Consider the following 21,167-nt stretch of genomic DNA (forward strand, 5'->3'; position numbering starts at 1 on the left):
CTGATAATCCATAGCCATTTCTCATGCCGACCTAGCACAATGTCTACTGTGCCCAACTTGGGTTAAAAATTAAAAGGAAGAGGAGCAGGCCATACTATGGGTGTGGATGTGCTCAGCTAGGACCTCACAATGGTGAAGTGCAAATATTCTGTGTACAGTTCAATCCTTTGGCAAATACTTGCCATCCCCACCACCTTTTACTGCCACTTAGGGTTTATTAGAACTCCATTAAATTCCAGCCATGCGAAAGTACAGCTAGTGTTATGTGGTGAATATCTGTACTAAAGTGAAAAAAAAAAACCTAAATTTACCTCAACCCTAGAACTTTGTATTCACACAGCTACTCATTCATGTGTTGCGAGTGGTTTTGCAAACCCTCTGTTGTGTAATGTACCTTTTCCCAGCTTCATCCATGAATATCAAATTCAAATGTCCAAGGCATGTGTGTAACTGGACAGCAAAGAAAAAAAAAAAAAAACTTGATCCTGAAAAATTAGGCTTTTATATAAGAAAAAAGGAATCTGGTAGTATGTGTTTAAAAATTCTTCTGACTTACAAAAAAGTAAGCAATAGAGTTCCGTGGCCTGATTGACTACACCGATTTTAAAAAAAAAAAAAACAAACAAAAAAAAACCTGTTTCTGCACAGACAGGCTATATATAGTGCGTCATTTTAAAACCCATATCTAGTTTAACAAATTACCCACCCACACCTTCTCCCTGCACCCATTAAAAAAAAAAAAAAAAAAAAAAAACAAAATTTCCATACACCTTAGCTCCAGTGTTCTGGCTGGGCAACTTCTATCACTGGTCTTTCCGGTTGTTGTCCAGTGCTGGGTCTTACTGTTTGCACTTATTGTGCAGTGTACAATGGTCACATAATGCATGACTGTCAGGCAGTGTGTTTTGAAGACACTGGACATCATTTAACCTGGAAGAGCAATACTATGTAGCAGAGAAGTGGCCTTTTTGCAAGGGGTAGTGCTAGATTGGAGTGTGTGTGTGTGTGTGTGTGTGTGTGTGTATATATATATATATATATATATACACACGCACAGAGTATATCAGGCGGGAATTTTTTTTTTATTGCACCAAAAAAAAGGCAACAGTCCAAACCTATAACCAGCCTTAGAAGTAAGGTACACATGGAAGGGTTAAGCATATTGCAAACAAAGGATTTACCAGCATCACTTGCCAGTCAGTAAAACAACCAATTTGGCCGTTTTGTAGGCTTGCTGGTAAGTGCTGCTGGGAAATCCTTTGCAATGTGCATTGTCCTTCCCTGTGCCATTTACTGCTTTGGCTGGTTATAAGTTGGGACAGTTACAATTTTTTTTTTTTCTGCAGTTGGCTAAATTGGACACGGGCACACTGGATGCCTTTGCTGTCATTTTGTTATAGCTGGGCCTCATGTATATCCCTGTACCTTTTTTGAGGGAGGGGCTCCTCCAAGCACACCTGCCCTTAACCTATCCATTAATATATGTGTGCCTATGTTGGCTCTGGAAATTTTAGTTAGGTTCACAGTATACACAGAACCCTTGACAGGGGACTGTGGCTTGTGCATGTATTTGGAAATGTGTGCTAACAAAATCCCAAATTTTTTTTTTAGTGTGTTTCAATTGCCATCGTTCGCTACCCCCTCAATTTGTCCCTACCCCACCAGGATATTTGCTATGTGTGCCTGTAATCTTCTTTTATTCCAATAAATACTTTGTTTAGACAAAGTACAAAATTTTCAATTACATGAACTAAGATTGTTGCATGAAAGAAGTAACCCCAACCATAAAGCAGAGGCTAGGAGGTATGGAGCGGGCGGCAGAATAAAGATCCTAGAGAAGTGGGAATAGTCAAGTATAAGACTGGAAAGAACATCTGGAGGTGGGATTTGGAATGCAGTAAGTGCACACTTTAATTTTCAACTTTGACTGGAGCATACTTGTAAAGCCTTAACTGGTTCCCTATGCCTTCATATTACTGCACATTAGGCCTCTACCAGCCACACAAGCATCTTTTTTTTTTTTTTCTTTTTCTTCTTCCAATTTAAGGTGATACAACCATGACAAAAGGGGTCAGCAAATGAAACCATGATGTGTAGCAGGGGGACCCTGGAATCCAACAATTTTGAAGGGCTGAGTGTTGAATACACAGACGGAGGCTACAGGACTGGAGTTAAGGATACAAAAGGCATGGGCCACTGAGGGTGAAGGTGGGTAACAGTGCATCCTGCAGGGCATATTTGTTTAGATTTGTGCATACCTCAACAACAAACACAGACATGGCTAAAAAAAAAAAGTTTTTATTTTCAAAGTTCCAATAAATTAAGAGAGGGAACACACAGTCCATTTTTTTTCTTTGGTTCATACATCCCAATGGTGTCACTTATGCAAGAAGCAGAACAGGCCGAAACTGCTTTTGTCAGCTTTCACCAGAAAATATATCTGGGTTCTCTTCCCAAAATGTGTCACTGATGATATCACAATGCAGAATGGCAAACTGGTTCCGTGAGCGGGATACCTCCACTTCAATCTCTTCTTCACCTTTTAGCTTTATTACCTTCGTGCTGATTTCATTTACCTATACAAGAGGTACAGGATCAGAATAAAAATGCACAATAGTATTCATTGTCATTCATCTCAATTGAAGCACATGGAAACATGCAATTCTAATTAGATAAGTAAACAAGTACTTAAAGAAGAACTGGACTTTTATTACGGTTGTCCTTAGTACAGCCAGACACTATCCACAAAGTATTACAATTTAACAATTATTCCACTGAGATTTGTGTTGGGTCGGCAGTGCATAGTGCAACCTCCTCTTCAAAAGTCTCCAAGCTATACTCTGCTCTTATACATTTGTACCACAATCTGTATTCATTCCTAAAGGCCATGCGCACTCTTTAAGAGTGCAAATGTAGGCAACCTTTTTCTTCGGAATGAATGGAGAATGCAGCAGAGCATGGGGAAATTTTTGACAAGGCTGTGCACCACCCATTATGGCTGTTCAGTTTATGACTCTTGTGGAGGATCTTTTGTCTTCAATTCTAAGCTCAATGTTTCATCTACTTTTACCATTTCATAAGCTGCATGAAAGATATCTTATTACCTTCTTCTTTAGGATGACTGATCCTTTCCTGTACATTAAAGGCTCATTATTGTAGTTGATGTTAAACTCTGAAAATAATATTTCATTCTTATCGGCAGCAAGTGTTCCCTGTAGGGGGGGGAGAGGGAAATACAGCAGATTTGTAAGTACGTAAAATAGCCATTGAGCAGAACACAGGAACATTGATTATAAAGCATGAGCCCAAAAGGGCCCATTCACAGTATTTTAATCTGTTGCATAACATGCTTGTTTACCTCCTTGGCGCTGGCGGTACGCAAATATGTGGACTCTCGGGGGCTGGGCCTTGAGGCTCCATATTTGCATACCAGATGTAAACAAACAGTTACTGGCACCTCACAGAAAGCTCCCGATCACTACTTGAGATCAGGAGCTTTCCGAACATATGACCGCTGTGACAACTGATCACGGCAGTTACATGACCCTAAATCCACCCCCCGACATCAGAAACCCCTTAAAGGGTTTAAATATAGTATTTTGTGCAATAATGAGTGTTGAGGCAGCCCCTTCGTTATGAAGGGATTGTCAATGCACCACAACAAACAAAAGAACATGCACCGTAATGCATTGGATGTGCATTGTAGTACACTGTGAGATGGGAGTGTTGCCAGTCACTGTACCTAAATGGTACCACGACTTTGTGTGAATGAATTTTTTTTTTTTTTACCACAACACATAGCTGTGAAGCTAGCCCTAACTAATATATTTTTATCACCTTTTACAGAGATCACAGTACTCCCCCCTGACAATGTCTTCATCTGCTTTTCTCTCTAGAAGAATTGAACCATTATCCAAGGTCAAAATCTAACTCCTGGACTGAGATGCTGCCTCAGACATGACACAATCCTGGTGCCTGTGCAGTTCTTGGCTGTGTTTACCAATTGCTGACATAGATCAGTCCCTGCAACTGCCTTTCACCTTGTGACTTGCTAAATTAATTCTGCATATCCTCAAGGAGAATTCACTAACTGGTGTTGGCAGAGAAAAGCTGTATATAAATGTGCCCTCCAGTGGATATCCTTCAGAATAAACTGAGAAGTCAAATTTCTGACCACCAGAGGATGGCATGCTTTAATAACTGAAAGAGGGATCCCTGTCATAATGGACTTGTCTCTAATAAAACACAATATGCAAAAACCCCCCCAAAGCATATAGCTTCCAACAGTGGACTGGTGATATTGAAGATACCATTTAAGTCTCTTGCTGATTTCTGTATAGTTCCAATGGATCCTTCTGATCACTATGCGGAGATGGGGGACCTGAAGAATCACTTGGCTAGATACAATCTCAGCTTTGCAAACTTTTCTGAGGGTCATGATGCTGAGGTGTTTTGTAAACTCGACTTAAGGTCAAGGTGGTGGCTAATGTCTTGTTTCCTTTATTAACCACAGAGAGTGCATTGCGTTCCTATGCATCCTCTCCCTCCAGGGGCTGCGCTTAGACATGTCCAGCCAGGATTCTGTCTTAAAGGATATCTTGCAAGCTACTAGAACTCTCAATTGAGATTAAAAAAAAAAAAAAACATAATAGCAATCAACTGTTAGCATGACATTTTATGACTGCTCTAGAGTATGACTACAGCCTGTCAAACAAATGATTCTGTGCATCCACTCTAAGGAATTTTGCGAGATTGTTCTTCTCTGACCTGAAAGTATCAGTAGTGCTGAAAAACAGTGATCTGACTTACCTGTAGTCGTTTTTGAGCCTGCGCGGGAGTCAAACCTCCCCTCTGGACCAGCATCCAGAACACAGTGTTGTACAGATTATTGATGTGGCCTGCAGAATAACAAGTACAACAAAGCATATGTTACCATAGGACACAAGTTTGCTGTCTAATGTCTATAAGTACTCTAAAAGCTAAATATAAAGATAAAAGCATTTATATTTCACCTGCTTTACTAGCATAAGGATGCAAAATTCTGTTCAGTTTTATGACCCAAACACCCCTGCCAGACAGGACAACTAGGTACTGGACCAAAACCAATCCCAGTCCATGAACAAATACTAAAGTAGCAGCATAATGACGATGATATTATGCCTGCTCTAAGCATGTTCTTGATTGCTAACAAAGGTACACAATCCCTGGTTAGTTCAGAGCCAGTCTGAGTGTTTCTGTATATGGATTCCAGGAAGTATATATAAAGACATATTTAGGTACTTTAAATGTATTTTTTATAGAAATAAAATGGAACTCCAGCAATTGTTTCCGATTTGAATAAGAATCTGAGCCCATTTTTATTGAGATCTGTGCACAAATAGGAGATTTCCATTCACTTCATATCCATAGAAATTGCTCACACAAAAGATAGAAGTGTAAATATTTTTTTTTTTCTTAAATAAGAGGAAAGAATCCCAAATGTGCTACAGACAATAATAATGTGAGATCTGATCCCTTCCAAACTCTGCCCATGAAGCACACAGAAGAAAAATATTTTTCCCCAAACAAAATGTTCTGAGCCACTGAAATATAATCATGAATAACCTTTTTGTTAAACGTTATATAAAAAAAATAAGATAAAAACTACTCAAAATTCCCTAGCCCCCCAAAAACACTTAAATCAAAACCCATAACAGAGACCAAAACCAGTCTGCTGATGAGCCATGTAATCAGTTGCTCAGAGGACTCCGCATGGTCGCTAGCTGAGCTGACCCGGGTTAGATAGTATGCAACTGCAAGTAAACATTAGCCAATGAAGACAACAGAGCAAGTGACATTACACTGAAGATGGACAGGTCTTGGTTCCTATTGCAGAGTTTGATTTGAAATGGTTTTATTGGAGGTATGAGATCTGTGATCCATATATGTTATCTGTAACCAGGGTTGCCAACCGGCAGTAAATTTATGGAGTTTGTAAAAATCAGTGATTTTTTTTGGCTGTATTCATTTTTTAATAGGAATTCTGTTGTTTTTCAGGTTGTCCATAAAATAGAAAAACAGTCAGTAAAATGTCCATGTTTTATCAGTAAAAAATGCTGCAGGAGGTTGGCAACACTGTCTGTAACTTTAAAGGAGTATTATCCTTATAATTTCAGTAGTGCAGAACATTGCTTTTTTTTTTCCATCTGCTTTATGTCATTTGACCTTTTTACGCACGCACGCACGCACACACACACACACACGCGCGGTTACTATATGCATTGGCCTCAGTAGTAATATCATGGACTCTATCAATGATACAAGCAACTCAGTTACCAGGTCCTCTCACCTGCAGATTTTTTTTAGCTATTCAGCATTGCACTACTTTAACTGGCAACTTCTCGGTCATGCAACACTGTACGAAAATTACATTTATTTATTTTTTTTCACAAAAATCCAGCTCTCGTTTGTTGGTGTTTGATCACCACTGGGTTTTTAATTTTTATGCTATATAAATGAAAAAAAAGCTGAAAATTTTGAAAAAATAATCTATATTTTCTCATTTCTGTTATAAAACATATCAAATAAAATCTAATTTCTTCATAAATTTAGGCCAAAATGTATTATGCTACATGTTTTTGGTAAAAAAAAAAAACAACTCATTAAATGTATATTAATTTGTTTACGTGAAAGTTATAGCGTCTACAAAACTGAGTTTTTTTGAAGTTGCAATTTTTTGGAAAATGAAAAGAAATGTTTCTCACAATATTGTCACCAGTGCAATACAGTGTCATCATATAACATGGTATGGCAGTAATCGGGGATACTGACTGGTGACAATATGTTAAAAAAAAATAAAAGTTTAAAAAATGTTTTAATGACTTTTTTTTAAACATTTTAATTTTCTTTTAACATATTTTTACCATTTTGTTTTTTTGTACATACTTTCATCAGAATAGTTCAGTCACCACAGTGGCACTATACCACTCTGGCGGGAGATCTGGTGGACACAGTGGTCTTGGGTGCAGAGTGCTGCACGGCACTAATCTGGAAGAGGCAGGATCATGTACATGTACGTGATCCTGCCTGGCCGCACCGCCTGGCTACTGTAAATGTCCTGTGGCTGGTCGGCAAGCAGTTAAGGTAAGGTGTTTTATTTTTTAGTTTTGTTTTTTTAATGCAAGCTTTTTAAGACCGCAGTCCAAAATTATTCCATGTGTACATACTTGCAAATCTGTGTTAGCTTTTGTTTTATCCAAACTTTATACACCATCTTGCAGAGTCTATTCCATGTATTTCCTCAGCATTAGTAGGAGATGATGCAGGCAGTACCGCAAATATGTTATTCCCTCACAGGGATGTCTCTGCAGCAACTACTTTTTTTTTTTGGCAGGATCTGGATGGCTAATGGGGCAGCTCTATACCCACTATTAACCTCTCTCAATTCTGCTCTTTTATCAAACGCTTTGTTACTTGTTTTATTAAATGCATCAAATAGGAAGGCAAAAAACTGGACAGAGTGCCACATTGTTCTGTGCAATGATGGCTTCTGCTTCTTATAGCAATATAGAAGAACAACACACTAATGCTGGCAACTAACTGTGCGACTGTTGGCCAGTTTGCTTCATGACTGGTCCCAGGCTTAAAATGACCGGGACGCACAGCGGGGGGTAAGCGGCGACCGCGCTACTACAGACCGTGGCTCGCCTCCCATTGTGCGGCAATGCCTAAAGCAGGGTCGACAGGAGGAGCAGCAGTGACGGCTCCAGATGACAAGCAGAAAGCGCCGCTGACACAGGGACACCTCCTCGGCTGGCCGCTGGGACAACGGCGGCCTCTCTTCTTCTCCCACTGGCACACTAACAGCTCTGTAGCAGCTGTGGATGGGGCTGTCTCTTTTCCCAGTTGGGTCCAGTAAAGAGACATCCCAATCCAGCAAAGAGACATCCCCGTCCAGCAAAATGACATCCCGTCTTTGCTATATGGACCATCTCTTTGAATATATAGGGGGTACTGTAATGTAAAGGGGCAATGTAATCAATACAGTGCCCCTTTTGCCGTCTATATTACAGTGCGGAGGACCGCTCCATGAATATTCTGCCACCGTCTGCCCCTGCAAATGCCCTTGCACACACGCCCCCCACCCCCGGAAAATGGATGTTCAGTCTAAAAAGCCCGGGCTGATTTTTTCGTCCCAGTCCGAGCCTGGGTGGTCCTGTGGGCCTCATCCTGAACAACATCTTTTGTTTGAAGAATCCAGTCAGATGCAGTTGCTGTTCATGTATTCCGACTGTCACTGCTGACAGCTATCAGAATGCAATAACCCTGCAGGCTGAATATAATATATATACACATACATATATATATATATATATATATATATATATAACATTTTTGTTTGCATAGCCAGCCTAGTAGATGTGTGAAATGCCGGTGACCCCTTAGCTGCTTAGACAGCAGAGATCAAGCCAAGAGGTCTTGTTGCTAGGCCTGTACATCAGCTGGGAAATATATTGGGAAAGTCACAATACACATAGCAAATGCATACAATTTTTTAACTTGGAATTTCCAAATATTTGGATTACAAAAAAAGAAACTTCAGTTCTCTTTAAGCCCTAGTTCACACTATGGAACCGCACTGCATTCCTGTGCAATTCACATGCAATTCAGTGCGGTGTGATTTGAGCCCATTCATTTTGGGGGAGTGCAGTGGCATTGTTTGTGTATATATTCATTGATTGTTAAGGATGCCGGCTTGTACTGGATCCTTAACAAGAGCTATTCACTGGTTAAGGGGTACCGGCTCCTTAACAAAAAACATCTTTTTGCCATATGACCCTCAAAACGCCCATAAAAAACGAACCCCAAGTGCATTTTTAGTGGATTTACCATTGACTTAAATGGAAGCTGCATTTTTTGTGTACTTTTGAGAAACACACCAAGGATGCAGCATGCAAGACTTTTCAAACCACAGCGCAAAAAAGCAGTGATGTGAAAAGTCACACATGATTTAAAGGTTAATATTTCTGATCCACTTTTGTTGCACTGTAAAGGTTCTTTCTAGTGCAGCACACCATCATGAAAGGGCCATTAAACAAATGTTGTTTTTATCAACAGAAGCCGTAATGTTAATTAAATCCTTTACATGTGAAAACAGTATATAGGATCAGTGAATTCACAGGCCACATTTTATGAAAATGCAATTTAGTTGACACTTTTACATGTCCCAGTAATGAGCTGAGATTACTATGGCTTCTTACAGTCAGCCTGTCTCCAGCTGAGATAATCCTTGAGGTTCTGCTCACTGGGGTACAATATCACTCTACCGTCAAATCCAGGTGGGTACAAGATTGGCTGATTCGGGAAGAACTCCTTCCAGTAGAAGACATAACTGGAGGCTAACTGTGAAACCACATGTGTCATAAACTTGCTTATGGAAAAAAAAAAAAGAAAAAGACAAAACATAAATATTTTCAAGTTGTGACAAATGATAATCTTGAAATGTAATCACTGCATTTTATTTTGTAATATAAACAAACAATATGAAGCCTTGCAAATTATGCACTGTCAAATATTTTCCTCATATGGAATGCACTGTAGTTGGTAAACATAAAATGTTCCCTTTGTTCAGACATTGCATGAAAAGGTGTACCAAAATGGCGCCCTATGATTTTTAGAATCTGCGGAAAATAGGCTTGTTTGTATTTCGAGTCCGACGGTAGGGTTGCCTAGTTACCGTTCGGACTACGCTAATATGGCCGCGGTTGTCCCGCCCAGCGGTCTGATTGGAAGTTTTCTGGCCTATAAAATGGAGTACTGTCCACCAATCACGCAGTCCTGAAAAGGTCATGTGGAAGCGTGACGCAACGTGTCGTCAGCAAAGCGTGGTGACGTACTTCTGGTGCAGCGCCATTTTGGTACACCTTTTCATGCAATACACCCAATACATGGGGTAAAGGCTTGTACATTTTCAACAAAATGTGAGTGCATTTTTGGCTTATCTATTTCATTGGATTAAAAGCGGTTTTACACTATGGAGGATGTTTCTATCTCTTGTTCCTTGGGCTTATGAGAGAGTATTATTGTGAGGGTGCCTACTTGTCTACCTACTTACCTGTCCAGAGGAAGTAACAACAGTGGTGCTGCAGGATACCAGTGTGGTTATAGTTCCCAGGAAACCATGCTGAAGGGAGTGCATATACAGGGAGGATCCAGAGGTGATCCAAAAGGCTCTGTGGCCCTATGGGGTCGCTGAATGGAGGTGAGAGGCCATTACAGCCATTTTAGGATCACTTATCGGTGTGTTGTGCATCCACAATGTATATGTTGCATTACCAGAAGGAGTGAAGCACCTTGTTGTTTTTTTGGTTTCACAGAAATTGGACTTTTTGTACTATTGTACTTTTGTTTTAATCATTTTTTCACGTATATTATTATTTTTGTATGATACCAGATTGTCTTTTACTATTTTGAGCACAGAGTGTTTTTTATCCCTCAATAGGGATTCACATTATTTAAGCAATATAGTTTACATTAATATAGGTTTGCGTCCCAGTTTATTGGGTACCACGGCTCACATTATTTGTGGTTGTATCCCTACAGGGATTGAGTTCACATTTATTATTATTATTATATCACCTTTCATAAGTCACTTTATTTGGTCCATTTATAGGACCTTGTGTGGTTTGAAGCATGTTTAGTCACTATTTATGGTATATTGATATATATTTATTGTATGTAGCACTCCACTTTTTTATATTGTATTATTAATTTTTCACCTATAGGACTAGGTGTCAGCTGCTTCAATTTTTAGTTTATAGGTGTATATATAGAGCGCAGGGGGATTTTTTACAATTTTACTGAAAGGACAGTGTCTCCAACACTGATGGAATATCTGTGGTCACCAGGACAGAGAAATCTCTCCAATAAAAACATCTTCATAAGTGTGCTAACTTACTTTAAACATGCTTTCAGTATGCTTTTGCTAAAAGCATTTTGAATGATGAGGTCAGCACTCATAAGGTCAGCATTTTACATTACAAATGAAGAAAGATATAGGGGGATGATAATTTCAATGTGCATCAGGATTGTGTTGCTGACATCAGTTTGATACTTTTTCTAGATCATTTGACCTGCAGTTGGCCTCTTTCTGACCTGCTTTAAGAAGGTTTAGCATTCTCCTAGACTTGTTTGGAAATGCAAAACCCATCTGATGTGAACAAAAGCCCTTTGACACACTTTATAGGTTTCTAGAAAGTGGATAAAAAAATTTGTATTTTTATACACATCTTCTTTAGATTTGATAGAATTAGTGCTCATTGTTCTAAAGTTAGAAGAAAACTACTGAGATGTATCAAATAATTTACTGACCTTGCACGTCTTTTGTACCAGCTAGATTTCTTGTGGAAGACAAAGCTGTACTCATCGCTTTGTCCATACGCCAGACAGATGTCTTTCAGTTCCTCCATCACATTCTGTGCACAGCGGTTCATGAGCTGGAGAGCGCGGATGTCATTGGGTTTCTCAAAGTTATGCTTCTCTGAGAACCTGTTGGAACAAAGGTGGCTTAGTGGACACATACAGACATCAAACAGATAAGCAAACATGCTAAACAATTTGACAACATTGGCATATTAAATACAATTGCTGGGGGCCCTGATGTAAGGAGGGGGACTATAGGGACCCTGATTTTATTTTACTTTACTACCACTTTAATATAAGGGGGACTCTGGGGCCCATGATGTAATGGTGGTGACTCTGGGGACCTTTATAAAGTGGGGACGTTTGGGACCCTGATGTAATGGGGAGAACTTGATGTAGAGAGGAAACTCTGTTGACTCTGAGGGGGAACTCTTATGGGGATTCTTAACCTCCTCGGCGGTATGATTCTTTCCGATTTTTTGTGCTGAAAGCGGTACCATATTTTGCATGGAAATATGTAGTTTTTTATTGTAGGCTGTAATTTTTAGGAATAACTCCCTGAAATCTGTACGAACAAGAGTCTAGTAAACATCCCGGGTATGATAAAACTTGAAACACGAAATCATAAATTATAATTTAATAAATAATCATAAAAAATAATAATATAAAAATAATGAATTTAATTCAATAATATAATCAAACCAAAAACACTGAAATTTGAAATACAGAGGCAAATTCGCACATCGCTGAGCAAAGTCGCAAAATCGTTTTCAGTGTCTGATGACGAATTTCCCCACGAATCATTATCACTCAATTCTGCAAGTGATTCTGATTTACTATCGCTCTTCTCTAGCTGGTCTAAAACCGCTTTTGACGTGAAGGAACGCTTTTTGGACACCATGGACTTTTCTAAGTTTCCAGGCAGAAAGAACAGTCAAAATGCAGGCAGGGCGCAGGACAAAGCAGTAGGGACAAAATATATGTGAAATGCATTGAAACAGCAATGACAGCAAAAATGACATTTTTTAAAAATTTCAAATTTGCCGCCAGTACCGGCGCCCGTACGTCCCGACGTCTCAGGGACCGGAACACGGAAGCCAGATGCCGGCATCGGCCGGAGGAGATGGCCGGGGACGCTGCAGGGGACACATCGCGGGAGCGAAAGACAAGGTAAGTGCTGCAGGGACTCCCTGAGCAACGCCGCATGGTAAGCCCGAGTGTAGCTCGGGGTTACCGCTCTTGGTACTCAAATTTTACCCCGAGCTACACTCGGAAATACCGCTAAGGAGGTTAATATAAGGGGTAATTCTGATGTGAACATGTAGTCTTGTCCCGATGCTGCCCTCTATGTTGTTTTGTATGTTATTTACTCCAGACCCCTGCACTCTATACATTATATTGTACACTATGTAGTCCTGACCAAAGTGCTCATTGTCCCAATAGTTGCCGGTTTTAATGAAGTTCTTCTTTAGGGTCGACTCTGACAGACAAAATGATCACTTTTTTGTGCAGAAAAGCATATGTGATGGAAACGTTTAAATATTTTAAAATTATTCTTCGCTCTGAGGCTTGTGTATCTGCGAGAGTGTCACTTGTGACATAGTAAATAGGAGTATTTTGTGGGTACAAGGACTGTGATATATGTGTGCAAAGTATACAATGACTAGGCACTGATTTTCTTTTTTTTTAATCATTCCCTTGAAGCTTCTCCCACTGTTAGGCAAAATCTGTCCTCTGCTTCACTTATTACTGGCCCCTAAACTCTGCAAACTTACTACTGACCTGTGAAGTCTGCCTCATCTACTCCTGACCCCTGTTCTTCGCCCTGCAAACTAATGACCTCTATACACTGCAACACAAACTTCTGACCCTATCCTCTGCCCTACTCACCTCCCATCTTCTTCCCCCCCCCCCTGACTTTTTTTTACTGCACCCCCACATCAGACAGGCTAGATCCGGCCCTGCTGTCCACAAGGTTTAGGAGTGTGCTATGGGAATGTTTGAACATTCTTCCACAAGTGCATTTGTGAGGTCAGGCACTGATGTTGGATGAGAAGGCCTGGCTCCCAGCCTCCACTCTTAATTCATCCCAAAGGTGTTCTATCGGGTTGAGGTCAGGACTCTGTGCAGGCCAGTCAAGTTCCTCCACCCCAAACTCGCTCATCCATGTCTTTATGGACCTTGCTTTGTGCACTGGTGCGCAGTCATGTTGGAACAGGAAGGGGCCATCCCCAAACTGTTCCCACAAAGTTGGGAGCATGAAATTGTCCAAAATGTCTTGGTATGCTGACACCTTAAGAGTTCCCTTCACTGAACTAAGGGGCCAAGCCCAACCCCTAAAAAACAACCTCGCACCTTAATCCCCCCTCCACCAAACTTTACACTTGGGACAAGGCAGTCAGGCAAGTACCGTTCTGGCAACTGCCAAACCCAGACATGTCCATCGGATTGCCAGACAGAGAAGCATGATTGGTCACTCCAGAGAACACGTCTCCACTACTCTAGAGTCCAGTGGCGGTGTGCTTTACACCACTGTATCCGATGCTTTGCATTGCACTTGATGTCTCCTAGATTGTAAGCTCGAAAGAGTAGGGCCCTCTAACCCCTCGTGTGCTGTTTCATGTATTGTCCCCCCCTCCATTGTACAGCGCTGAGCAAACCCTTTGGCGCTATATAAACTCGATGTAGTAATAATAATGTAAGGCTTGGATGCAGCTGCTCGGCCATGGAAACTCATTCCATGAAGCTCTCTACGCACTGTTGTTGTGCTAATCTGAAGGCCACATGAAGTTTGGAGGTCTTTAGCTATTGACTCTGCAGACAGTTGGCGACTTCTGCGCACTTCAGCATGAGCTGACCCCGCTCTTTTATTTTCCGTTGCCAACCACTTTGTGGCTGAGTTGCTGTTGTTCCCAGTTGCTTCCACTTTGTTATAATACCACTAACAGTTGACTGTGGAATATTTAGTAGGAAGGAAATTTCATGGATGGACTTATTGCACAGGTGGCAACCTATCACATTACTACACTTGAATTCACTGAGCTCCTGAGAGCGACCCATTCTTTCACAAATGTTTGTAGCAGCAGTCTGCATGCCTAAGTGCTTGATTTTATACACCTGTGGCCATGGAGGGGATTGGAACAACTGAATCACATGATTTGGAGGGCTGGCCCAATATGTTTGGCAATATAGTGTACATCATTTTTGGGGGGGGGGGCAAAGCAATCTTCAGGCCTACAATTATTATTTTTTTTAACCATGTGTGCAAAAAATGCAACTCCTCAGGCAGCGGAAGGGTTAAACCTTTGGTAACTACAGACACAGGCGGACACCACACGCTGCCTGCACACAGGAATGGCTGGTTTAAGACTGCTCTATGACAAGTCATACACTTTTCAAAGGGACCACTCAGCCTCTGGGATGGGTGATGATAGGTCCGCAGAGGAGCACGTGGCCGGACAAGTCACATGACCTCACCTGTGGAAGTTCCTCCCATCCACTCTCACTACCACCCAGCAGTTGGGCAGACATGTGTCCGGGGCCTCGAAGTCCCTCACATACTCGAACTTGCTCTTCGCCATCCCCCTGCGGCACACCGCACTCAGCAACCTCAACCGCCGCTGGAGCCAGTGAGCTCCTATCCGCATAGCCGGAAGCGGAAATCGCCGAGGTAGTCGCTAGTCTCCTCTCTAGGACTCTCCTCGTTAGCCACACCCAGTACCCGTGACTCTCGCGAGAAGGCAGGGTAACTGATGACGGGAGCGCGCGTTTGTTGAGATATTCGTGTGCAGTCAGGGAGATGGAAGGGCTTGTATTCGTTCTTACGCGTCTTTCTATGGTTCTCCTCGGCCACCGCACACAACACTGCTACTCAGGAGGAGAAGGCGCGCTGGCTGCAGAGAGACTTTGGTTCCCGCGCTGGCTGTGGAGAGGCCTCGTGTGCCAACAGAGAGAGACTTTGGTTCCCGTGCTGGCTGCTGACGGGAGCGCGCATCTGTGGCGTTGACTCGTGTTCGGTCAGGGAGAGTTGTTCTGGTCTCCTCTCTGGTGCTCGTACATTTCTACACACAGCGCTGTGCTTTACAAGAGAAGGCGCTCTCTGTGGAGATTATTTCCCCCCCATAGTTATCAGAGTAGCTGCGTGTTACCATAGTGACGGTGTACTAGTCTGGGGTGGGGGTGAGCAGGGATTTGTTTTTACTCTATTACAAGTCTCCATGCACGTGGGGCGTATCAATAACACTGGGAACGTTAGCTGTGTAAAGTCATGTTAAAAATGTGTTTTGTTTTTTTTTTTTTTAGCGGTTTTGCCCCCTTTTTTTTTTTTTGCATCTTTTAGCTTTTATTTTTTTTATTTTGCTCAAAACAAGTCCAAAAATGCTGGTTTGTTGCATTTTTCAGTGTTACAGCGTTTTTACAGCTAAAAAAACTGTAGAAACACACTAGTCCTGGGGTTTTCCAGCCAAAAAAACGTTGATTACAGTCTATGTGTGTATGGACACATAGGATAACATGCTGGGGGGTTTACTGGCTGTAGAAAAAAACAGCAAAAGCCAAAAACAGCCGCTGTAAAAACATCCAGTGTGCTTGAGGACTGACAGTGATGATCACATCCCCACCGCCCTATAGCAGATACACTGTTATGGGGGTGGCAGGGGGTGTGCAAAATCACATATACATACATGATTTTGCATTTCCAGGTCGGGTGTGCACGCCATACCTGCACCGCCATTCACAGGCGTGGCTTTCTATCTCTGGGTCCTGGCTGGTGATTACCGAGGATCTCTGACAGGGAGAAGGGCTGCATTGTTTACAAACTGACCTCCCTGTTGGCTCGGGCACACTGCTCTGGATATCTGTGTACAGCATAGCCAACCAGAGCAGTGTGCTGACAGTGAAGCACCAACACACCGCCCCTTAGTAAAACACTCCCAGCACACAGTTAACCCTTTGAGCGACGTGCATGTTAACCCCTTCCTGCCAAGTGCCATTAGTACAGTGTCAGTGTTTTTTTTTTGCACTGATCACTGTATTGGTGTCATTGGGGATGTCAGTTCCCCCCCCCCGTGTCAGAATGCCCACCACAGTCCCACTATAAGCTGCTGATCGTTGCCATTATTAAAAAAAAAAATTTCCAGTATCTATACTGCCATTTGTAAACACTTTAACTTTCACGTAAACCAATTATATTACGCATATTGGGATTGTTTTTTTTAGCAAAGACGTAGCCTAAGTTTATGACAAAATTTGTTTTTTTAATTTTTTTTCCTGAACATGTTTAATAGTAAAAAAGTAAAAAAAATGTTTTTCTCAAAATTCACTTTTTTTTTTTTTATAGCACAAAAAATAAAAACGCATAGGCGATCAAATACCACCGAAAGCTCAAATCGTGGGAATGGACTTAAATTTCATTTGGGTACAGCGTTGCATGACCGCGCTATTGTCAGTTGAAGTAATGCAGCGCCGTAATGCAAAAAATGGCCTGATCATGAAGGGGGGTAAATCCTCTGGAGGGCAAGTGGATAAGCAATAGTTAAAGCGGAGCTCCACCCAAAAGGGGAAGTTCCGCTTAAAGGACTGCTCCCCCACTCCCCATTAAGGATTGGCACCTTTGGGGGGCAGGAGCAAGTACCCGAATTTGACAGGTACCCGCTCCCACTTCTGGTCTAGGCGATCGGAAACGGAAGGTGTCCTCCCTCCTTTCCTCCCTGTAGTCTATTGGGACACGTGACAGGTCACAGAAGACTACAGGACCATTCATGAAGCACAGCGCACATGGGCAGTGGGTACACAGCTGTGAAGCCGCAAGCTGTCACAGCCGGGTGCCCACACTGAAGATGCCGGCCTCCTGGAATACAGGACGGCCGGTGAAATGAGCTGCTGGGGACACACCGAGGGACAGGTAAGTGGCTGTTTTTTAAAAGTCAGCAGCTACAGTTTTTGTATCTGTTGACTTATTTTTTGACAGGTGAGTGGAACTCCGCTTTAACTGTCATGAATGGCTTTCCTTTCATGATAACTTGCTTACTCGTGACATGTGGCAATTGGCTACAGCTAATCAAGGTGCCAGAAACCATGTGAGTTGCGTGCCAGTCATAGCATCACAACCATATGTAAAAGAAGAAAATCGGGGAGATAAGGATGTTAAATTTTCATAAAAATTTTGTTTTAATTAAAATTTTTAAGTTGTTAAAAGAAACGCAAATTTTATTTCATTTTTGCTTTCCCAAAATGTGGCAAAAAATTACAAAACGGCTCTTTCACATGGATGTTCCAATCAGATCCGCCTGCCCATTTTTTTTAGGCGGACCCGATCGGAACCTACATTCTCGTCTATAGAGCGGCGGGTGTAAATGGACATGTGACTGTTTACACCCACAGACATTCGATCCGCCAAAAAGGAACGGATGGGGATCCAATTCCCCTTCCGTCCGTTGGATCAGATGAAAACAGACAGGTGGTCCGTTTTCATCCGACCGGCTATTGAGAGCGAGCAGCTCTGTGTCTGCTCTGCAGCAGTGGAGTAAACAGAGCTGTCATCTGCTTGCTCAGCGGAGAGATCCCCCGGTGAACAAGCAGATCCGCCCAGTGTGAAAGGACCCTAAAAAACTTGCCATGCCGCTTATTAAATACCTTGGACTATCTGCTTTGCAAAAGTGTCATTATGCGGGCATTACAAAGGCCAACCACAACATGTCACAAGTAAGCCGTCATGAATGCAAAGCCATTCATAATAGTTAACTATTGTTTATCACTGTGATCATCACAGTGATAAGCAATAACAGTATATAAAAAAAATCCCTGATAACTTACCCCCTCTCAGTGTATTACAATGTCACTATGGTAACAATCACACTGATAACAAAATGTAAAAAAAAAAATGTAGTAAAAATTGAATGAAAAATGTTTACATTTTTCTTTTACATACTGTCCCCAGTCAATATCTCTAATCACCACATCAGTATGTTAGAAAAAATGAAAACCCAAATGATATTTAATTTGTTCGTTTTCCCAAAAAAATTGTGACAAAAAAATTACAATTAAAAAAACTCAGTATACCTCTTACCAAATACCTTGGACTGTCTACTTTGCAAAAAAGGGATCATTATGAGGCATTTGTATTGTCTTGGCATTTTTGGGCCTCAGGCCATTAGCCATCAGAATTGATCAATTTTCAAATATACACTGCTCAAAAAAAAAAAATGAAAGGAACACTTTGAAAACACATCAGATCTCAACGGGGAAAAATATCATACTGTATATCTATACTGATGTGGATGGGGTAATGTGTTAGGAACGTAAGGATGCCCCATCGTGTGATGGAAATGAAAATGATCAACCTACAGAGGACTAAATTCAAAGACACCCAAAAATCAAAGTGAAAAAATGATGCAGCAGGCTAGTCCATTTTACTGAAATTTCATTGCAGCAACTCAAAATGGTCCTCAGAAGTTTGTATGGCCCTCACGTGCTTGTATGGATGCCTGACAACACCACGGCATACTCCTAATGAGATGATGGATGGTGCCCTGGGGTATTTCCTCCCAGATCTGGACCAGAGCATCACTGAGCTGCTGAACAGTCTGAGGTGCAACTCGGTGCTGTCGGGTGGACTGAGACATGATATCCTAGAGGTGTTCTATTGGATATAGATTAGGCGAGCGTGGGGGCCATTCAGGGGTATCAATTCCTTCATCCTCCAGGAACTGCGTGCATACTTTTGCCAAATGAGGCCGGGCATTGTCGTGCACCAGGAGGAACCCAGGACCCACTGCACCAGAGTAGGGTCTGACAATGGGTCCAAGGATTTCGTACTGATACCTAATGGCAGTCAGGGTGCCACTGTCTAGCCTGTAAAGGTCTGTGCGTCCCTCCATGGATATGCCTCCCCAGACCATCACTGACCCACCACCAAAACAGTCATGCTGAATGATGTTACAGGCAGCATAACATTCTCCACGGCTTCTCCAGACCCTTCACGTCTGTCACGTGCTCAGGGTGAACCTGCTCTCATCTGTGAAAAGCACAGGGCACCAGTGGTGGACCTGCCAATCAAGCTCTATGGTGCTGGGCAGTAAGTACAGGGCCCACTAGAGGACGTCGGGCCTTCATGCCACCCCCATGAAGTCTGTTTCTGATTGGTCAGAGACATTCACATCAGTGGCCTGTTGGAGGTCATTTCGTAGGGCTCTGGCAGTGCTCATCCTGATACTCTTTACACAAAGGAGCAGATACCGGTCCTACTAATGGTTTAAGGACCTTCTACAGCCCTGTCCAGCTCTCCTAGACTAACTGCCTGTCTCCTGGAATCTCCTCCATGCTCTTGAGACTGTGCTGGGAGACACAGCAATCCTTCTGGCAATGGCACATATTGATGTGCCATCCTGGAGGAGTTGGACTGCCTGTGTAACCTCTGTAGGGTCCAGGTATCGCCTCATGCTACCAGTGGTGACACTGACCCCAAATACAAAACTAGTGAAAAGCAGAAAAGATGAGTAGGGTAAAAAATTTCAGTGGCCTCCACCTGTAAAACCATTCCTGTTTTGGGGGTGGTCTCATTGTTGCCCATCTAGTGCACCTGTAGTTAACTTCATTAACACCAAAGCAGCTGAAACGGATTAACAACCCCCTCTGCTACTTAACTGACTAGATCAATATCCCAGGAGATTAATTGACTTGATGCTATACTCTGAATAAAAAGTGTTCCTTTATTTATGTATAAGAATTTTTTACATACTGGGGTAGATTTATTAAAACTGATGCACTGAGAATCTGGTGCAGCTGTGCATGGTATCCAATCAGCTTCTAAGTTCAGCTTGTTCAATTAAGCTTTGGCAAAATCTGGCAGCTGATTGGTTTTTATGCAAATCTGCACCAGATTTTGCATTCTCCAGTTTTAGTAAATAACCCCCACTGTGATCAGAGCAGTACAGTGTCACAATAGTGACACTACTGCTCTGGGGAGGTGATCATGATTTTTTTTTTGTACGACGATTCCTTATTACAATTACACTCGTCGACCACTTTATTAGGTACATTTGTTCAATTGCTTGGAAACACAAATTGCTAATCAGCCAACCACGTGGCAGCAACTCAATGCATTTAGGCATCTTGACGTGGTGAAGATGACTTGCTGAAGTTCAAACCGAGCATCAGAATGGGGAATAAAGGGGATTTAAATTACTTTGAACATGGCTTGGTTGTTGGTGCCAGACGGGCTGGTTTGAGTATTTAAAAAACTGATGATCTGCTGGCATTTTCATGCACAACCATCTCTAGGCTTTACAGAGAATGGTCCAAAAAAGAGGAAATATCCAGTGAGCGGCAGTTATGTGGACAAAAATGCATTGTTGATGTCAGAGGTTAGAGGAGAATGGGCAGACTGGTTCCAGATAGAAAGGCAACATTAACTCATGTCATTATGGACCAAAATCTCTGAGGAATGTTTTCAACACCTTGTTGAATCTATCATGAAGAATTAAGGCAGCTATGAATGACCTCTATTCATGTGCCATTGTGTACAATTGTGATAGCTGTGATTGGCCACATTGATCACATGGTACAGGGGCTGCGCACAGCAGCCCAGTCCAACAATATGTGTTACACTGTGTCGCAGGTTGTGCTGCTGTGTGGCCCCTAGGGTACACTCAAGGTGTGTGTATATGATGTCCACATAGGATAACAGTGCACCCACCCAGCCAAATTATTATAATAGGCCAGGCGGGAGATGGTTAAAGTAAATTATGTCATATAAATCATGTATGTGT

General features: G+C 42.0%; 1 protein-coding gene across 3 annotated transcripts; it reads right to left on the reverse strand.

The window, feature by feature from the left end:
- Positions 1 to 2,282: 2,282 nt before the first annotated feature.
- THG1L (tRNA-histidine guanylyltransferase 1 like) lies at positions 2,283 to 15,218 on the reverse strand. Of its 3 annotated transcripts, XM_089682847.1 has the most exons (6): positions 14,878 to 15,125; positions 11,350 to 11,526; positions 9,240 to 9,409; positions 4,810 to 4,898; positions 3,105 to 3,212; positions 2,283 to 2,576 (listed from the first exon to the last, which is right to left on the reverse strand). In XM_089682847.1, exons 1-6 carry the CDS (start codon positions 15,045 to 15,047, stop codon positions 2,418 to 2,420), a joined length of 873 nt encoding a protein of 290 aa, XP_089538973.1. In that variant the 5' UTR covers positions 15,048 to 15,125; the 3' UTR covers positions 2,283 to 2,417. The 3 variants fall into 3 exon arrangements, with proteins under 3 accessions (XP_089538973.1, XP_089538974.1, XP_089538975.1); XM_089682848.1 differs by lacking the exon at positions 3,105 to 3,212 and having other exon boundaries at positions 14,878 to 15,218; XM_089682849.1 differs by lacking the exon at positions 14,878 to 15,125 and having other exon boundaries at positions 9,240 to 9,405; positions 11,350 to 11,485.
- Positions 15,219 to 21,167: the final 5,949 nt, after the last annotated feature.

This window comes from Staurois parvus, unplaced genomic scaffold (genome assembly GCF_062004578.1).
Source record: "Staurois parvus isolate SC_StPar_1 unplaced genomic scaffold, SC_StPar_1.0 ptg000298l, whole genome shotgun sequence".
Classification (NCBI taxonomy): domain Eukaryota; kingdom Metazoa; phylum Chordata; class Amphibia; order Anura; family Ranidae; genus Staurois; species Staurois parvus.

Excerpts from the sequence above, each read along its gene's own strand:
- THG1L (XM_089682847.1), bottom strand. The coding sequence starts at position 15,047 with ATGCGGATAGGAGCTCACTGGCTCCAGCGGCGGTTGAGGTTGCTGAGT. Across the intron at positions 9,410-11,349 it reads TGGTACAAAAGACGTGCAAG|CAAGTTTATGACACATGTGG; the intron begins GTCAGTAAATTA and ends TTTTTCCATAAG. Across the intron at positions 3,213-4,809 it reads AGGCTCAAAAACGACTACAG|GGAACACTTGCTGCCGATAA; the intron begins GTAAGTCAGATC and ends CCCCCCCTACAG.